Source organism: Trachurus trachurus, assembly GCF_905171665.1.
Source record: "Trachurus trachurus genome assembly, chromosome: 4".
Taxonomy (NCBI): domain Eukaryota; kingdom Metazoa; phylum Chordata; class Actinopteri; order Carangiformes; family Carangidae; genus Trachurus; species Trachurus trachurus.
In genome coordinates this window covers 16,243,788-16,263,166 of record NC_139898.1, presented here as the reverse complement: position 1 = coordinate 16,263,166, position 19,379 = coordinate 16,243,788, and the positions used below count along the sequence as shown (strand labels likewise).

At 43.3% G+C, this 19,379-nt stretch overlaps 1 protein-coding gene across 2 annotated transcripts in view; it reads left to right on the top strand.

Moving 5' to 3' along the window:
• The window catches only part of agbl4 (AGBL carboxypeptidase 4), a gene marked incomplete at its 5' end in the record, with an annotated part of 263,314 nt that overhangs the window by 135,932 nt on the left and 108,003 nt on the right, over positions 1-19,379 (top strand). For both annotated transcript variants that reach the window (XM_083969985.1, XM_083969984.1), the window contains one exon: positions 8,405-8,621. In XM_083969985.1, coding sequence (XP_083826111.1) covers positions 8,405-8,621 — 217 coding nt within the window. The remainder of the gene's footprint in view (positions 1-8,404; positions 8,622-19,379) is intronic.

Genomic DNA, 19,379 nt, shown 5'->3' with positions numbered 1-19,379 from the left:
AGTGTAGGGCCAGCAACATGATGATATTTTGAATATAAAGTAATGACAGGAACCACTGTTCCATCTGTAGGCTAAACTAAAAACCTACCTAAACTCACTTCTCTGCTGAAGTCGGTGTGGTTTTGGAAACAGCGTGACGTTGCTGCTCATTATAAACATCATGACAGTCTAGGATCCTTTTTAACACATGATCCTGTCGCAGTTTATTCATGTTGTTTACCAGAGACCGGACACTGAAGAGGAAGAAGAGGAATATTGCTGGGCATCCCATAGCAACATTACCAAAATGAAGCCAACTTCAGGGCGAGGAGTTTAGCGCTTAACCCTCCTTTCTTTCCCCGCATGAGAGCTCTCTGGGCTGGTGGAGCATCCGACGTGAGACCTCAGCAGTCGCAAGTTGATCCCCCGCGCCCCCTACCCCTCGCCTCTCCTGACACACACACAACCTGTAGTAGACCTATGACTCTCAGCAGCAAGTTGACGTGACATAGGGGCGCCCCAGCGACCACTCCACTAACTTGACGGCGAGTTTTGTTTTGTCTTTTTTTTTTTTGGAGAGCGCTCGTGCGCCCTCAAAGATTGCGCCCTGGGCGGTCGCCCATATTGCCCATAGCTAAAACCGGCCCTGGTCATTGCAATGGATATCAAAAGAAAGAAAAAGAAAATACAAGACAGAGGTGTATGTGGGCTTTTCAGGCCCGGTCAGCTGCGTTGACTTCACTTCACAGACTTTACCATGAAGATGGAGCATCATCTACCCAGCATTATGTGATATATGCACATCATATACCTGGGTCTTCAGTGTGTGTGTGTGTGTGTGTGTCTTTGTCTGTACAAGCGTCTGGTCTCTTGGAACATTATTATTATGACTTAGTCTGGCGCCAGTCTGTCTATTTGGTCTGCACTTGTAATCTCTCTCTCTCTCTTACACACAGACACACACACATAGATAATGTGATGGGAGTATAATGTTGCACTCTGGGAAATGCTGCATCACACAATTATAGACGACCGGTTTCTTCTCTCTACTCTTAAAACACACACACACACACACACACACACACACACACACACACACACACACGCACACACACGTACATACACAGGCCCACTCCCACCATCTCAGCTCACCAGGGACTGAATGCTGACATCATCATTTTATTAGCAGTGTGTGTGTGTGTGTTTGTATGTGTGTGTGTTGAGAGAGATTTTTTTTCTCCCTTTTTTATGGTTGCCTGTGTGTGTTTTCTTTGTGCCCCCCATTATTCCAGACAAATGTGCACCTGCCCTGTTGCCCCATAGGGGACCAGTGGCGCCACAGTGGCGAGGGCACACTGATCATCTGCTTTCTGCTAATTGCCCTGCTGCCCCACAAGACGCAGGGGAGCTAGCTACCAGCAGACCCAGCGTGCTCAATCTAGTCGAGACCCCTCCGGGATGTATATGTGGCATGTTTTAGGAAAACTGACAGCGCAGCCATCCATTGCAGCATTTCTCTAACGGTGTGCATGAAACAGATTAGAGATGACTCTAAGCTGCCACTGTGGCCCGGTCTTGTCTTTTTAGATTCTATTATGACATTAGAGATGTAATGCAGCCTTTAGTTATCAGATTAATGTGTAACTCTCCACATGCAACCAATAGTATATTATTTGGTGGGTGTTTTTCCCCCTCACGGCACATTTCTGTCTCTCTAAGAAAGTATTTTGCTCTTTTTGTTTCAGCTGATGTAGAATATACACTGGAGTTTTCTGCTTTGACTTCTCAACAGGTCACCCCTCACTCAGGTGGCCCTCTACTGGTCCATCCAGGAAGTAATATTACTCTTAATTGGAAAAAAATGAGAAAACAACCCATTGATTTCATTTTAAGTTCCCATCCCTTATCTGCTCATATTTTAAAAATTACTGAAACATATTGTGCAGTCGGGATTTTAAACATGCGCTTCCAATGATGAGCTTCCAAAATCGGATTTCCACAGCAAGTGATCAGGGAGAAGTCTTAGGATGACAAACAACTGTATCAGAGACTTAATGACAACACAATTCAATTTAAAATAATAAAAACTTACAAAAAATTCAATTATGTACATATTCTCTATATGTTTTCCCTATTGCCACTATCTTAGTGTACACAAGTTAGAGCAGCTACCGCAAATCCGCAAGGTTTTTCATCTCTGTGTGTGCCATCTCAGGGGTGATAAAAGCGTCCCATGTGTATTAGTGCTGTACATCTCGGGCATTTATCAGATTTTCAGTGGAACAGATTAGAAGTCTGAGATAGAGGTATTGGCTAGTGCACTAGCCATATTTACATTGCAGACATTTACATGATAAGAATTGAGTTTATATTCTTATCTGGAGCACGACAGTAGCGTGTTTCCATTTCAGGAACAGGACAACTGAGTCAGAGTAAAAGAGTCCTTGCAGTATTTTTGTGACAATAAAATATTTATTTAAAAAAGAAAAAAAGATGAAGTAAAAGGTCTTTTTTTCTGAACTAGGCTGTAAGTTAGAAGTAGAAAGAGATACAGTATGTGCAAAGTTAGACATGACAAAGAGATGAATTACTGCACTTTTACTCAGAGGGACAGACACACACATGGCCAAACAGATGCATAATCACACACAATCTCTACCCCAGTGTTAAACACATCAGCAGAACAAACTGAGTTACTTCCATAAACAGCAACCATATTTTATTTAGATGAGACTCCAAGATTTATGGCTGCTTTCAAATTTTTATGGAAATACCTTCACACTTTATGTCCGCTGCATAATCTGGACTCAGGTGAAGCATTGTGTGTGATCTGATATTGACTGACTTGATTTGGGGATCTCACCTTGAATTTCACTGAGGGTTAAAAGCTGCAAATCCTGCAACAAATTAGCTAATGAAATTCACCAGTAATATGACAATGCCTCCAACGGGAAGCAGTGTACAAGGCCATCTGATGGAGGCAAACCTTCAGGGTGTTTTGTAGCAGCTACCAGGAGGAAGTGTCTTTTGCTGTCACGTCTCAACCTCATCAGAGGGCTTTTTCTGACTTGAGAAGGCCACCAACAGCCTGTTGTCTCCACAGGTGTGCAACTCTCAGCTCTCCTGTTCCAGAAAAGTCCATAATTCACAAGTGTTATTGCTTCTTGCAAAACCTTACTGCTGCGAGCCAGAAGACTCTACCGGCCACAGTAATTCCAGCTATTTCACATCATCAGCCTCAATCGTAATGTTCTCCTTCTCGACTTTATGCCTGCTGCAGAAAGTTACGATTAACCTCTGGAAACGGCGAAAAACCAATGATACACTCTGCGTCTCCACGGTGCTTCCATGCTTGTGAAGGTAAATCACAATCCATGGCTTCCTGCTGCACGGAGTCCCAAGTTAGCCCCAACCGAAGGCACGTTCTCATAGAGCTGCACTCTAATAAATATACTGTACCACCACATTTAATATACAGCAGACCAACCAAATTACAAAGCAAGCACAGGTTGCCTAGTAACAGTGTCTCCAGAAAGCTTTGTTGCCACTTGATTTGCATCCAAAAAAGATAGATGGATGCCTCAAGAATATATATGCCGTCATATTTACACACACGTGCGCAAATGCTCGTATACTCACCTCCTCACACGCATGAATATACACAGCCACACGGTTGACACTCCTCAGATGATTCAGAGGCTCTTTTCTGCTTGACTAAGTATGCAAAACAAAAAGGCAGGACAGTGTTTTAAAAACAATGAGCCTATCTAACATCTGGTAGCGGTTTAGAGAGCCAAAAAATATTGCCTCTTCAATTATTGGTGTAGTTACACACAGGGAGTAAAGAAACATGTCATTCAATGTGAAATGTTTGCCAAACGGACTAACTATTTGCTTCAAATGAGCTGGTGGGGATCCGTGGAGCTTGACAACTATACAGGCATATTGGACATTTAACCTTCCTAACAGTTGACAGGATGAACGTTCGACAAGCTGAAAGAGACAACAGTGAGACAGCAAATAAAAGGGAGTGGATGAGTGTGTGTGTGTGTGTGTGTGTGTGTGTGTGTGTGTGTGTGTGTGTGTGTGTGTGTGTGTGTGTGTGTGTGTGTGTGCGTGTGTGTGCATCCAGGCCTTGCGAGTTTTGTCCTGTATGTTTTTGCCTTTGTCTGTGAGAGTGCTCAGAGCAACGTGATTGGCGTGTCCTCTACGCTTGATTGATTTGAAAATATAGACAAGATGTCGCCCGTATGAAAGCTACCAATTTATAAGCCTTCATCTCGTAACTTCAGAGAGAAGCCGGCGCCATCAAAATCAGAGCGGGAGTGTGTAGCTACCAATGGTTCAGAAGTAGGGAAGCCCAGGCAAGCAAAGCAAAGTGACACCTCGCTAAAGGCTGCCTGCTATCTCGATGAAACCCTCTCCCTTGTCGTTCTCCCCTTGTCTCTGACTTTGTCTCTTTACTTGTCTCTTTTTCTATTCGTCAGCCGCTGTCTGTCTTTTGTGTATATAGCTTAAAGTGCCCCTTCTTTCTCTTTGCTCTTCTTCTTTCTCTTTTTCTGTAATGCCGCAACGAAAAAACACGGTGAAAGTCAACTTGTGCCACAGCTTGGTGTCAAAAGGAATGACCTTGATGTTGATGCTCACATATGGTTTGAGTTTGCCGTGTTGTTTCAATGTGTGCCACTCTTTGCATATTCCCGCTTGTGTGTGAGTGAGTGTGTGTGTTTGTCAGTGTCTCTGTAATCACTGAATTGTAAAACCATGTGTGAGTGTGTTATCATCTGGGAGAAGCTTCACCACCCCCACCAACCACCCCCCAACCCCCCATCCCATGCAGTGATAATTCTGTTTGGGAACGACAGCACTGTACCACGTCAAGAGATGGGCAGGGGAGAGGCAAAGGGAGGTACCATTTAGATAAAACAAATTGCCAGCTGCCGAGCAGGAGCAGCCACTGCTTAGATAAAAACCAAAGGGACTGTGTGCATTAGTGTGCATGTCCTGAAGATTCTGTACTTTTTTTTTTTTTTCTTTTTAAATATTTGCGTGCGTGACTGTGGTACCTAAAGGCAGGTACGGCCCCTTCTTTAGCTTGTTGTCTGTGCCTTACGGGCAGTCTCTTTCCATAAGAAGTCTAAGCTATTTTCTCTGGCTTATGACTATAATGCTGTGATGGGACAAGCAGCAGTAATTAAAATCAATAGCTAGGACTTTTCCAGTCTCTGGCAAGGTCGCACGCTGCCCAGTAGAGACAGAGAGAGAAAGAGAAACAGAAACAGAGAGAAGTGGGATTGCATGGATGGGCAGAGCCAAACAGGGAAATATGTAAAGAGGTGGGGTGTCATCTTATTTTAATTAACCTGCACCTCAGAGGGCTGGCACCACAGTTTGTATGAGTGTACATGCATGTGTGAGTGTGTCGTGTGAAGGTGAATTTTGTCCTTGGCAGTCAGTTATATTCACAGTATGCTCTGCTTTAAACTCCTGTGGTCCTCTGAATAATATACTATATGCTCCACTCAGGGAGGAGAAAGACAAAAGAATTTACTTTTCCCCCCCCAGTATTTAACATTTATGCTATTCTTCTTTTTTTTTGTATGTTTGTTTTTTCTGTTTCTTTGTCTACCCTGACAGGCCATAAGACTGGGCTGGTTAGCTGGCTCCAGTGGGCAGGCAGGGTGTGGTATAACTAGCCACTGGCTGCATTAGTATTCTGCTGAGATAGCCAAATGCAGATACATTCTCCTTTCTCCTCCTCTGAAGGAATAATCAGCCCTGCGTCTCTCTCCCTTTTCCCCTCTGAGTGAGGCCGGGTGATTTAGCTTTTTGTTTTACTAGGTACCAGCGGGGACGTCTTCAAGTGTTTGAAAATGCATGCATGTGTGTGTTCACTATGCATTTCTATGCAAGACAGTAGGCAAACCTGATGTATTAGGTGTCTGAGCCAACACATAAAACTCTCATGTGTCTCGCTCCCGTCCTCTCTCTTTAGAGGTGAGTCAGAGAAAGAAGTTCACTCTGTCAGAGTTAGCGCAGAGCAGTCTGTCCTGTTTGTTGATTATCAGGCCCTGTCCCTATCACAGCCCCGATAGCATCTTCATCTGATCTGTTGCCAGAGACGCTAGCTCACTAGCCAGCCCCACCATCACACAGCCGTTACGCTGCTAGCCGCCACTGCTTCCCGTCTATCTCCGTATCGGGCCCAGATCTGCCGTCGCCCTGCTCTCTCATCTTCTCCTTATCTCCTTATTCCACCTTTCTCCCTGCTCCCAACACCCGAAACCCACCAATCACTCATCGTCCTCATCTCTTTCCTCCTTTTATCCACCTCTCTCAGAGCGTCTTCTAGAGCCACTATGGCAGCACTGTTGTTCCCCATGCCTGGTCCTCTTCACGCAAACTGTCAAGGTGGAGTCAATGAGTGACAGGACAAGACAAGAGAGATTTAGAGAAAGACAGGAAAAAGCGAAGGTGGAGAAAGAGGAAGAGCGAAGGAAGGGAAACACAGTCCCTTGCATACACACAGCATCCTTCTCAACATGTCTCAGGGGATGAGGGCTAAATGAGGGAAGAGAGGAAGAGGATGACAGACGGATGAAAAGTGTGAAAAGAAGTTCAGTGGACGGCTGTCCTGAACCCCATCGATCGCCCATGAGGTGCAAGACTCAGTCAGCTTTATATACTGTAGCTCTGGGCCCACACACGACACGCAACACACTGTTCAGCAGTAAAAGTACACAACCATCAGCACAAACAAAACACAAACATGCGTCATATTCCAAACAACACATGACTTACTGATACACACTCAGATTAGATGCTTACCCGCTCCTCACTTCATTTAATTTCTCCAAATTGCTCACACGCTTACACCACAACTTGAGATATAATGAATAAAACATGAAAGTCATGTTCTAAGCCCATAAACTATTTTTGCAAACATGCAATCACATTTTCTGCCTTTCACTCACACTGCAATTCAAAACACATTATCCAAAAGATCACACATATTACAATAGCGCTGTAGTCCTCATAATTAAAATGTCTTGTGTTCACATGGGAAGTGGTGCCATTTAAAATGTAAAGCTGAAAACGCCGGTTGGCCACATTTAGTACAGGTGCAAACCTGAATGTCAGAGGGGAAAAAAGAAAGAGAAAAGAGAGCAAATGAATGATATGAGCTGTTTTGGTCAACCGTGACGTAGAGACATGGCTGGTTTTCTCCTTTCATTCATCAAAATTGACATTTAGGTTAATTATCATTTGATGTGAAGGATCTTTCAGCGTCATTATCAGACATGTTTTATCATTTACCACATGTCCTTTTTGTGGCAGTCCTTTGAGAACAAAAACAATCCAACCAAAAAAGCTAAATCACCTTGAGAATACAGATGCCGTATTTGAAACATTAAGTAATTAAATAAATTTGCCTTTCAATTTGTCAAGTAAGTCGGTAATTTTTCACTCCTTTAAATTTAATTTCATTGTTTTGCTTTTCACATCCATTTCATTTTAAATCTGTCAGTTATGTTTTGATATGTCTGTGCTTCTTTGGTTTGCCTTAAATGATAAATGGCAACTGTGAAGATGAATTGCAAAGTGGTGATTAATGATCAGAAATGGTTCTGTTTATATTAAATCAGCTCCACCTTTTGTCTGCAAAATGTTTTGATAGATAATCAGAGAATTGATGAGTTTGCATATAAGGACGGGGTGAATGTGAAAACAAACAAATGGATTTTTTTTTCAATCTTTACATATTCACCCATCCATTATGTTTTATATAAGAATCAGATCAGATGATTGCCAAGTGACCCCCCAACCCCCCCCCCCCCCCCCCCTTCTTTTCTTCTTTGCCTGCTGGACCTATCATCTTCATTTTTTCTCTATACATAACGTATACATGGTTGTCAATAAAGTTGGAATAGTAATTCTGTTTTCAGACATATTCCTCTTTTTATTCCTAATATTATAAAGGTTAATTGTGTTTTAATTTTCACAGTGATATGTTTGGAAGAGATTGATCAATAAAGTTTTGAGAAAATATACAGGCTACAGTCCTCACTGCAGGCGGCTACGGTTCGAATCCTGCATCGGGCAGCCCTTTCCTGCATGTCATTCCCCCTCTCTGCCTCCCCATTTCCTGTCTCTCTCTCGACTGTGCTGTCAATTAAAGGCAATAAAAAGCCCCAAAAATATAGCCTACTTAAAGAAAATAAAAAAAGAATAAATCACATTGTCACAATCACTTCATGAGAAGAGGTAAAAACATGTTATTCCAGCTTTATGGGCAACCATGTAGTATGTCTTTAAATATTGCAGTTCTAACCCCTCTAGCCCTCATGCTCTGGAATTAAAAGATCTGCCCTGTAAATGACCTCTCTAATGTCTCCATAATGTGTTTTGTCTTTTGCTGTTGCAGGCAGAGGCTTCCAGCCAAAAACGTGTACTACTACCGTTGCCCTGACCACAGACGCAACTATGTCATGTCCTTTGCCTTCTGCTTCGATCGAGAAGACGACGTATACCAGTTTGCTTACTGCTACCCCTACACCTACTCCAGACTGCAACACTACCTGGCCAGCCTGGAGCGCAGGAACCTGCCCTACCTGCAGAGGGAGCAACTGGGACTCAGCGTGGTGAGTTGGGAAGTGGAACGTGTGCGGGTGGAGATGAAGAATGAATTGTAATAGTTGCTATGAGTGGAGAAGGGAAACTGAGCAGTGAAGTGAAGATTAGGGGTGGAAGGGTTGTAAGGTGTAGTGGGAGTGTATGTGTGTGTGTGTGTGTGTGTCCAGAATAAGGAGACCCAGATTGGTAACTTAGGTGTGCCTGCCGGTCATAACTTCAGCCTCTCATGTTATTATTAGGATTGTTGCACTCTGAGATGACGGACTATATAAGCCTCTGGGTGTGGGGGTGTGTGTGTATGTGTGCGCGCGCACGCACACATGCATTTTTGTGCGTATGTTTGTGTGTGTAAATGGCTGTGTGTGTAATCAGCAGAGCTCTCACCTCGGCAGTAGGAGCTAGTGTATCATACACGCTGCCTCCAGTCTTGTCTGCTCTTATCAAATAATTGTAGGAGAAAAACTCATTAGAAATGCTTGAGAGATTACCACTTTTTCTTCTGTCCTCCAACATTTGTCAGGGAAAGCTTGCTGCAAGGGGGGCACCATGAAAGTACAGGTATTTGTACAGAGCAACTGACTATAAAATACCGAAAAGACTGAAAATTTAGTAGCGTAGTGTGGATGATACAGTTGAAAGAAAATTAAAAGAAAATGTTAAAATAGAAAGCTGAACATACAGTACAACACAAGAGCCTAATAATACTGAAATCAGAGTCTAATACTGTTTTATTTATTAAGAAGGTTCTTCATTCACTGCAGATTCAATATTGAAAAGATTCATGTTTTTCACGTTTTCTTTTAAAGTTATAATCCTTAAGGTTTGAGTTTTGACTGAGTCGGTCAAATCTGTGGTTACTGGTTGTAACAGCAAGTGTGTTTTCCTAAGCGTGACCAAAATTCAGTTGGAAATGATGCAAGTATCGATCACTGGGGCTGCAAACATGTCTGCGACTCGAGCAACTGGTATCTGTTGACAGTGCAGCCAACCAAAATGTTCAGTGAAGATTAGTCACACTATGTTGAAATGAAAATCAATATCAATCATTGAAAACATTGTGAGTACGGTTGATTTCCACATAACAACATGGCATAGGAAATTGTTGTATTTATTTAGAACATGTTCTCAGCTTTTGTTTTTAATTCAGTTTCTATAGTTTTATTCACTGTATTTTCTTACTCATCAGTTCAACCTTATGTGTTGTATTAATCTTGCTTAATTACTTTGGGCTGCATGTTTGCATGGAAGTTGGCATATAAATAGAGTTGAGTTGTGTAATGTATTCCTCTGAACAAAATCTCCTATCAGTAGTAGACGCAGGTCCTGTGAAAAATGGTTTTCCTTTTTTATTTTTACCTCTTTACTTGGCTCACTTCATTAAGGTGGTGTTTAATGATTTGCAAGGCAAGTGTGTTTGATTTTCATACAGTCAAGCATGTGTAAATTCATTGAAACAATCTAAATTCACCTCATTCGAGTTGCATTGGGTGACGTCTGTTTGATTGAGAGAGGCAGACGGAGGGACAGGGACAGGGAGAGAGATGTAACAGTTCTGCTGTGAATGAAAAGGGCAAGCCAGAAGGATTTCAATACAATTTTCAGATCAGCCTCTCAATTCACATATTCCTCACTCTCACTTCACCTTTCCCCTGCCAGCTGAGACTTCACAATCAGAGTGGAATCCACCTGCTCGGGAAACTAAATTCCTGTCTCTATGACATTTTATAGTAGATGGTGACTCCTTGATTCTCCCCATACAGTAACTTTCAGTTTTTACCTCTTGTCATCTGGCATGATGTCATCCAAGAGAAAGAGAAACAAGAACAGTGATTACTCATTGTTAGATTAGATGGAAGCCCCTGATGATTCACTGCTACATTTCTCAGAAAAGACATTACGCCTTTCTGATTTATCTAACATAAAAAGTTGTCTACTGTAATAGACTTTAAAACGATACCTAAACTTTTTCAACTTCAGGTAAAACATATCGTAATAATTGGCCCTGACAACCTGCATAGACAATTTCGTAAATACTGTATGCATAGACATTAGAAAACCTTTTGTCAAAAATCTGGGTGTATTGCTTGATTCAAAACTTAATTTGGAATTGCAAATTAGCAAAGTCATCCAAGCTTGTTTTATTATCTAAGGAAAATGTGTTCATTTCTTAGCTTCAAAAACGGCACATACTTTCATTTCCTCATGTTTTGATTACAGTATTGCTCTCTTAACTGGCTGAAGAGAGAAAACAATTCACAGAGCAAAGCAGCAGTAGCTTAACTACTAACAAAACAACAAGCAAAGTTATTATTAGTCCACCTTTTATGTTTGTACATTGGAAACCAGCAACTTTCTAAGACTTACTTGTTACCCTAAAAACACTTAATACCCTGGCTCCACGTTAAATCACTGGATCACTGCAGCCCAGTGGCGGCTGCTGGTCTGTCAAAGAGGGGAAGCTGATTTCCAACCTACATTGTCATACATACATCAAACTAAAACGAAACTAATACTATATTAAACTCAAACAAGGGAATGTGAGAATAAGGTTAAACTGAAACAAGGAAAGGCTGTAATTGTGTATTATTTACACTGTATGATATGTACAATGGACATGGGTAGGGCTGTAGGGCCACGCCACAAGCAGACCGATGACTGGAGGATAGGAACCGGAGGGAGGCAGACCACCGACAGGAAACCGGAAGCAGGAGGGAGACGAACCACCAACCGAAGATCAAAGACTCTGATGGACCGACATCGGAGTATTTCCAACTGGAGACCAGGAGGGAGGTGGACTGCCAACTGAAGTCCGAGTTGGGCTGGACTGATGTGATGAGGTCAGGAGCTGAGGTGAACTGGACTGCCTGCTGGAGGAGCCGAAGAGACCACTCACTGGAGACTGTAGCCGGGCATGGCATGGACCACCGGCTGGACATTGGAGGCAGGAGCCAGACACACCGCCGGCTGGACACTGAAGACAGGAGTTGCATCTGCCGAGACCCCTGAAGCCGGAACAGGAGTGGCGTCCATACAGAGCCAACTCAGAGCAGGTTGGGGAAGCTGGAACCCAGCCCGGGTGGGGACTGGAAAGGGGGCTGGAGAGGGCTGCAGCCAGCCAGAGAAGGGACTGGAGCTGGCCGTGGCCAAGCTAGAGAAGAACGTGGAGGCTGCAACCCAGCTGGAGAGGATCGTGGCTCAACCAAAACAGGCGGTAGCTCTAGCACAGCAGGGACAGTAGGTGGCCGCAGCACAGCAGAGACCGGCTGGTGGCTAGCAGGCCGGGAGATATAATTATAATAGGGGTTCACTTAGCCCCTGGGGGCCCCCACGTTTACGTTAGGGTATTGGGTTGGTCTCTTGGGGCACCGTAACTCTGGAATAATCTACCCAAACAACCCAGTAAAATACCCTACAGTATGTGGGGCACTTTGGCATTGGTCGCACTTGATTTATCCTAGACTCAATAGTTACACAACTTTGAGAAATCATATGAAAGCAATGATTCTGTATCTCTGCAAAGCATCCATCACTCATTCACGCATACCACTGCAATAGCTGATTCGTGGCAGATTTGTGTTTTCTACACAAAGGGTCCCACTACAGGCCTTAAATTCCCTCTGTATGTCAAAAACATGTGTGTATGTTGGTATGCACAGTGTCCTGTGTGTTTGTGAATGTGCTAGTGGTGATTCACAATCATTTCTAAAACTTGCTGATCCAGACAATACACACACATACACTTATACTGTACGTACACAGTCACACACACTGAATCCCCACATGCAACACACCCACACCCACACATACACACACACACACACTCACACTCACACTCAAAGACTACAACAAGAAGAGTTTCTCTTATTCCCCAGAGGAGAGGGTTTTGGATTCTTCCTGTTCCTGCTCTGCTGGGTTCATGGCCCAGCGTCTGTTCCTCTGGTCCCTGTCTGTCTGAATATTTCCTTTTGTAGACCATCCTGACAGTATCTGAGTAAACCTCTCTCCTTCTCCCCCTGAGGCGCCCGTGTCCACAGAGACACAAAGAAAGAGACAACACACGTTTGACCTGCTACAATGCTAACAAGCCTCTTTGAAAAGATGCCAAACTGCTCCCTTCTTTCAAACTAATTCCTCATTTCTGTACGGTCCTCAAGTGTCCCCCGGCTATCTGGAATTGAAAGCAACTTATTTGCCCACCTCGCCTGTTGACAAAGTGTTTCTCTTTTTCTTTTCTTTTTTTTTCACCAGTAGGCAGTGTCTGCACAGGAGTTGCGGAGACAGCAGTTTGAGTTTTTTCTTCTACTGGCCCCCGAGGGGAGAGCAGGGCTATGACACTATTTGTCACCTCTGACACAGCACAGCCTCTGCCTGTAGACCAGATGGGAAGAAAGTGTGAATGAGAGACCTCAGGGTGGAGAAGTGGACCACTGACCAGCCTTAAGGTCGTCTGAGACCAAGCCTGCATGCAACTTAAGAGGCCTTGCTCGGCTATTATACTGTGATTCTGGTCACAAACCCACGTCAAGTAAAACTATTGATCTCAGAATCGCAGTGCAGAGATGTCACATCCACTCTGTTATTTTTTTTTTCTTTTAAAATCTGACAAATCAAAGCAAGATTATGATAGATCACTTGTGCTGTGTTGAAGATGAGCAGTGGTCACTGTCAGCTGCAGTGACTTAACATTACTTAGACTGGTGTGATTGAATTTTAGACCTAATCCTGTCTGCTATCAGTGTTCAGGTGCCATGTCTGGGGTGTCTGCTCAGTGGGAGTGGAGTCTCCAAGAACAGGGTTTTCTTTTTCTTTTTTTGTGACTGGAGAAAGAGGAGGGGAGTGGAGTGGGCACTGCAGCTATATCTGCCTGGCTGCCTCTCTCTCTCTCTCTCTCTCTCTCTCTTCCGCTTTCTCTCTACCTCTCCCCCCCTCTCTCTCTCCTTATCTCTGTGTTTGTACACTGTGTGCCAAGATCCAATCAATAGCCACTCCAGCCGTGGAGAGAGGAGAAGGTCAGCAGCCACACTGGAGGAGCCAGGCTAGGAAAACTGATGGAGACACAGAAAACACAGGAAACACGCCACAGGCCTGGCACATTTCCACACGACATAACCGGATGAGATTAGCCAACATGGACCTCTGTCGCATTAATAAGTGATTTTATGATTTGGGCCTCCCAAGGACCTGCAGGAGTGAAAAGCCTCTCAATTAAAATGTGTTTTATTGCATTAGAAAAAAGGGTGTTTTCAACTCAAAGTAACACATTCTCACTTACAGAGGTATATTTGTGTGCATGTGAGTATGTATACACACACACATACAGTACAGTATATATTATATAATTATTAATAGATAATGATAAAATCATATCCAGGGAAGCACCATTCTGTCTTTGTGTGAAGCTAATGGTGATTGGCACTGTTCGTACTTTTGTTGTAAGGATTTTGCACATCGTACATTGTCATCATGTGATATAACAGCACCCATTGTGACAAAGTGCCAGTTTTAATCACAGTAACTAATTAATACTAACTTTGCGTGAGAGCCCAGTTGTTGACAGTTCTGTGAATGGCTCTGTGATTGGTTTGTAATGAAGAGAGTCCTCTAACCACTGACTGCCTCCTTCAAAGGCCAAAACCTGAATAGCCAATCAGCACTTTATCATGCGGATAAGTTGACACTGGAAAGTGAAAGCGCACAATAGATGTGAACATCAGTTTTGTGTCAAAGTGGTGTGAATCCTCGGAAGACACAGACAGGTTCAAGCATGCAAAAAAAAACTAAAACATATTTCATAACAGTCAGTATTTTTCTCTTAAGTACCACATACAAGTGAGACAGATGGAGTCACACAGACGATTAGAAATATTAGCAATATACTCCCTCTAACAGTTTTGTAGCTTTGTTAGCATATATTCAAGACAGACACAAGCTCTTCACCAGTCAAGCAAGCTGACACCACTCAAATAAGTAAACTGCTTTTCCCCAAGCTAAGAGGTAAACAGCTCGAGATAACAAAGTTTTATGTTTAATTTATTATTTAGTGGCAGACTGTTCATGAATGCATTAGCTGTGGCCTAAACATCAAACAGGGAAAAAACAGCATATTTTTTAAAAAGGAAAATGTAAAAAAAATAAACACAAAAAAAACATGCAGCACACAGCTATATCAGCAGGTGGAAATTTAATTTTCACTACATTTTTTTTTTTTTTTACTTCCTCAAGCTTCTGATGAAGTTTCTCTTTGTGTTTGTCTTCCGCTTGTTGGTAACTTTATGAGTCCTCGCATTACCTCTTTGCCATTTTGTTTCTCTGTTTTTGTCATAATTGTTCTCTGTTGTCCTCAGGAAATTTTGTATTTCTCTTCCTGGCGGCTAACAGGTATCTGGATGAAAGAGCCAGGCTCTTTATTGTCTAATAATATGTTAATCACTGCCTACAGCTCATCAGTGTCAGAACTGTGTAGAAATTCCTCAAAGATGGAAAGGTCATCATTATATCATTTGCAGGTTTCTTGGCAACAACTCTTGTTTTCATGCTGTTTTCTATTTCACTTCATTAGTGAGTGACCCTTGTTCAACACCGACGCTTCTCACCAAATAGGAATCAGAGAAAAAAGGTTGAGCTGTGACTGTCCTTTGTCCCAGACAGTTGACTAAGAAGGCTGGTCCAGAGAGAGCCGGAGATAAGCAGGTTTATGATCTATGTCTTTACGTTATAGTGCTGTATGGCCTCTTATCTCCAACCAATGGTTCCCCCAGGATACTAAGATGCTTTATTACACATCCCCCACCTCTGCATCTCTGCCATCTCTCCGGCTATCAAGAACACAGTAATGAGGGGGAGCTGGTGAAGATTGGGAGGGGGGGGGGGGGGCATTAGGTGTGGTTGTTAATGCGTAGCCTACTATGAAAGGGAGGAAATGTGGATCAGATGTCTGCGCCCGTGGTGTGTTTAACTTCATAGTTTTATGCCGTGCAGGTCGACTGTGTGTGGGGAAAAGTGTGGGAGATAAATAGATTAAAGTATCACAGGTGAAGCCGTCTGAATGTGATGGTGTGATGTTCACGCAGTGGTGACCCCTTGTTGATCCTTATTATGATGTTGACACAAAAGGGTTTGGGTTACTCAGACAGAGATAATATTTATTTTGGAAATTGGATCTTATTCACACCTTTATGGCTTAGCGCTCTCTGTCTCTCTGTCTCTTTTCTCTCCCCTGTGCTCATCTCTCCTTTCTTTCAATGAACAGGAATTAAGCTAATGAAAAGTTATCTGAAATGGTTGATGTCTGCGGGCCTGCAGTGCTATGAAGCAGAGTTCTGTGGATAGTTGATGACCTGGTTTATGAAATTAAAGAGGGAGGAGAATGTCGTCTTAAACTGAGCCAGTGTAGCGCTTGACAGACACACGTCTCCCTCTCTCCCCTTCTCTGCCTCTCTTTGTCTTTTTGTGTCTCCCTCCTCTTGGGCTACAGAAGCAAATCTATTCCCGTCCTCACAGCTGCGTTAGATCCGTATATCTGTCCTCCTGTGCCAATGGATATTTACTCTGCTGGCTTCGTAGATGACTCTCAGGATGGAGAACTGAGCAGGGAGCACTCACTCTGTCTCATTTGGGTGTCAGGACTCAGCTCCCAAGGGGAAACAAAAGAGGGAGCAAAACAGATAGCATTCAAGGCTTTTAATAAATCAGAATACACCTTTCTGACAGTGTAATTGCTTTCCATTGCCTGGCCCAAAGTTACCAGCAAGCAGGAAAAAGAAGACAAAGAGGGGAGAAAACAAGAGAAAGAAAAAAAGACAGGGAGAGGAGCACAACGCAGAGCGGGCTGTACAGTAGATCATTTGTTCAGGGGAAAAGAATGAAAATTAATGAAAAGAGAGTTGCTCGCCCTCCAAAGGCAGCCAAGCTTGAAATTCACTTTGAGGGAAACTTAATTTGTTGTAAATGGGCAAAAAACATATTACTGTGCAGCGCGTAGAGGGGGCTGCGCTGTGTGTCCGTCTGCTGCGTCTGTCTGTCGGCATGTGTTTGTGGCAGATGAGGACGCTATGCTCTGAATAGCTCAGCTGAGAGGAGGGAAACACAGGAGCCTGTTAATAACTCCAGTAACAGCATTCTCTTTCTACATGACTGCTCTCCAGCACTTCCTTCTAGCAAGTCTGAATACAACTCCAGGATCTGGAGGAGAACTTGTCAAAAGTTACTTGTGAGAGAGAGAGAAAAAAAAGAAAGTTTGGCCTGTACACTTAAGGTGTGTGTATGTTTGCTTGTGTGCACATATATGTACATGGTGCACATTGCTCTGCAGATGGCTTTAAAGGATGGTTCACAGTTTTGAAGTCTGTCGAGTTGTTGGTTGCAGTGGGTTGCTGATACCAGTGTAAGCAGTACAAAGTCCCCATATTTCCCACACTTTGTTGCAATATAAGTGAAATTCAATATCCAAATGACAGGTGCTGCAATAAACACCCATTTATTTATTTTTTTGGATAAAGGTAAAATGTGTCAAAACAGAAGTGTTGTGTTGCTACAGAGATCCCTGGACAACAAATTATATTCTCAAGATGTAAAGGGACATGTTGGTTTGGTACAAGACCCAACAACAATTACATCAAATTTGAAAATGAAATGCAGAAATGGTAATTCCAACCAAATTCGCAATTGCATACAGTATAGCCATCACAATCCATATATCCATATAATTGCAATATGATATTTTTTATATATCGTTCAGGAATAGCTTTCTTAGTTGAAGCAAATAGTGTTCACCTCACTTTATAGATAATGGTAGCAGCTGGACTTGCTTTTTCATGTCCACTGGACATGATGTCACATAAACAAGCAAGCAATCAAGCTAGACCCATTCATAAAGATAGATCTTGATTCCAGTATTGACATTGATGAGGCTGAGCGATAATCCTGTGTAGCCTGTGTGACCGGGGGAGGGAACTAAATGAGTGGTTGGGTTTTGAGTAGAACCAGTGGAGAAGTGTTCAGGTGTCATGATGAGTCACTGACTGAACCTCTATCAGCTGATTATCAAAGAGCGGCAGGTGGCAGAGATGCGGTGGCAAACTTTATTTTTCATCTTTTCACAGTTTTTAAGTGTTGCCAATCGAGTTTGTATCGGGATTCAGCAAACAAAAGACATGTCAAATTTGTTTTAATTCTTCTGTACTGTTTGCAGTGTTTTTTTGTACGTACATGTGTGGTTGGTCTGATATTAGGGCTTATAAAACATAATTTCAACACATCATATATTATATTTTTCTCTGCACATTTTAATATAAATTCTGTGGGGAAAAAAAGTATCTTCAACTTTCTCTCTTTTACACTGCAGTATACAACGCAGTAATGTGTGGCTGGAAGCTAATTTGTATGTTGCATGTATATTGGTTGGTATTTCTGCAGGGATAGATTAAGTTCGAATCCTAGATAGAGAGGATTGATCCAACCCAATATATTTTGTGATAAGCCGGGGCCGAAAGCCAAGGATGACTGACAGGTCATGGTTAAACGGTGTGATTGCAGACTTGCTCCAGTTTTATCCTGGCCTACAGTTATAGACCTCACCTCTCAACAATTGTGTGTGTGTGATAGGAATTTCTTATAAAGCAAACCTGATGTCATGTGATATCCAATCCTTGACCCGGGCCTGTGCTATGAGTTCTCAGCTTCCATTTCCTCGGTGTTCCCACAGCACGGCCCCTCAAGTGGATGAGAGGGTATGATCCTCAATCTCAATCTACAGCACTCACTGATGTCCTCTCTGATGCCTAGGAGAGTGCAGGTTTATAAGTGGTCTAGCACCGTATATTGGCTACCTGACTTATTCAGAGAACTTGGGCACAAGATGTTTAATTACACTGCAGGCAGGCGATGGCAGGGACTGTCAATAAACTGAATATTTGTTGGATAAGTCTGATCTTTCATGTGGTATTTCCAGCCCTCTTCAGGCCTTTGCTGCTCTCTCTAGTCTACTGGCCTCTCACCCATCCTTGGCCAAAGCCTCTGACTCTTCACCCTCCCCCAGGCTCAGCCCCTCTGACTCGGGCCAGCAGCTCGGCACGCCTGGGGGGCCTGGAGACCCCCGATAACAAACAGCTCTAGCCAAGCCTCTGGCCTCCCCACACCTACATGCATTTACCCACCACAAACAAACACCTTGCACTCCTCTCATTCCAGGCAGGTCTTTTTCTTTTTTCCCCACTATCCCACTCCACAGTTGCGCAAAATACATTTTCTCTTTTATTCGGCCCCCTTTTTTTTAGCCTAAGTGAGAAGGGAAAAAATGAAGGAAGTGACGGGTCCCATTTTTCCTCCACTTTTCTATTCTCTCTCACCTCTCATTTTCTTGCTCTCCCACTACTGCCCAGTCCCTTCCTATGTGTGTGTGTGTGTGTGTGTGTGTGTGTGTGTGTGTGTGTGTGTGTGTGTGTGTGTGTGTGTGTGTGTGTGTGTGTGTGTGTGTGTGTGGGTGAGAGTGTGTTTCTCCCCCATGGTTGAGCGTCAGCCTAAGTGTGAGAGAGATGGATGCCAGAGTCCCTTTCTCTCTCCTAAGGCGCCATGTCTCTCCTCTCTCCTCTGCCGGACTCGTCTGCACCTGCATATTGTGATATAGTGCCTCTGTTCAGCCAGTCGATTGCCTTTAACAGGACTGGGGCACACTGGCCAAATTGAAAGGGATTGCGGCCTGCTTTTCATCAGAGTCACAGCAGAGCAGGGTGCAGGGTCTTTGGGGCACAAAGGGGCAAGGAGGAGGT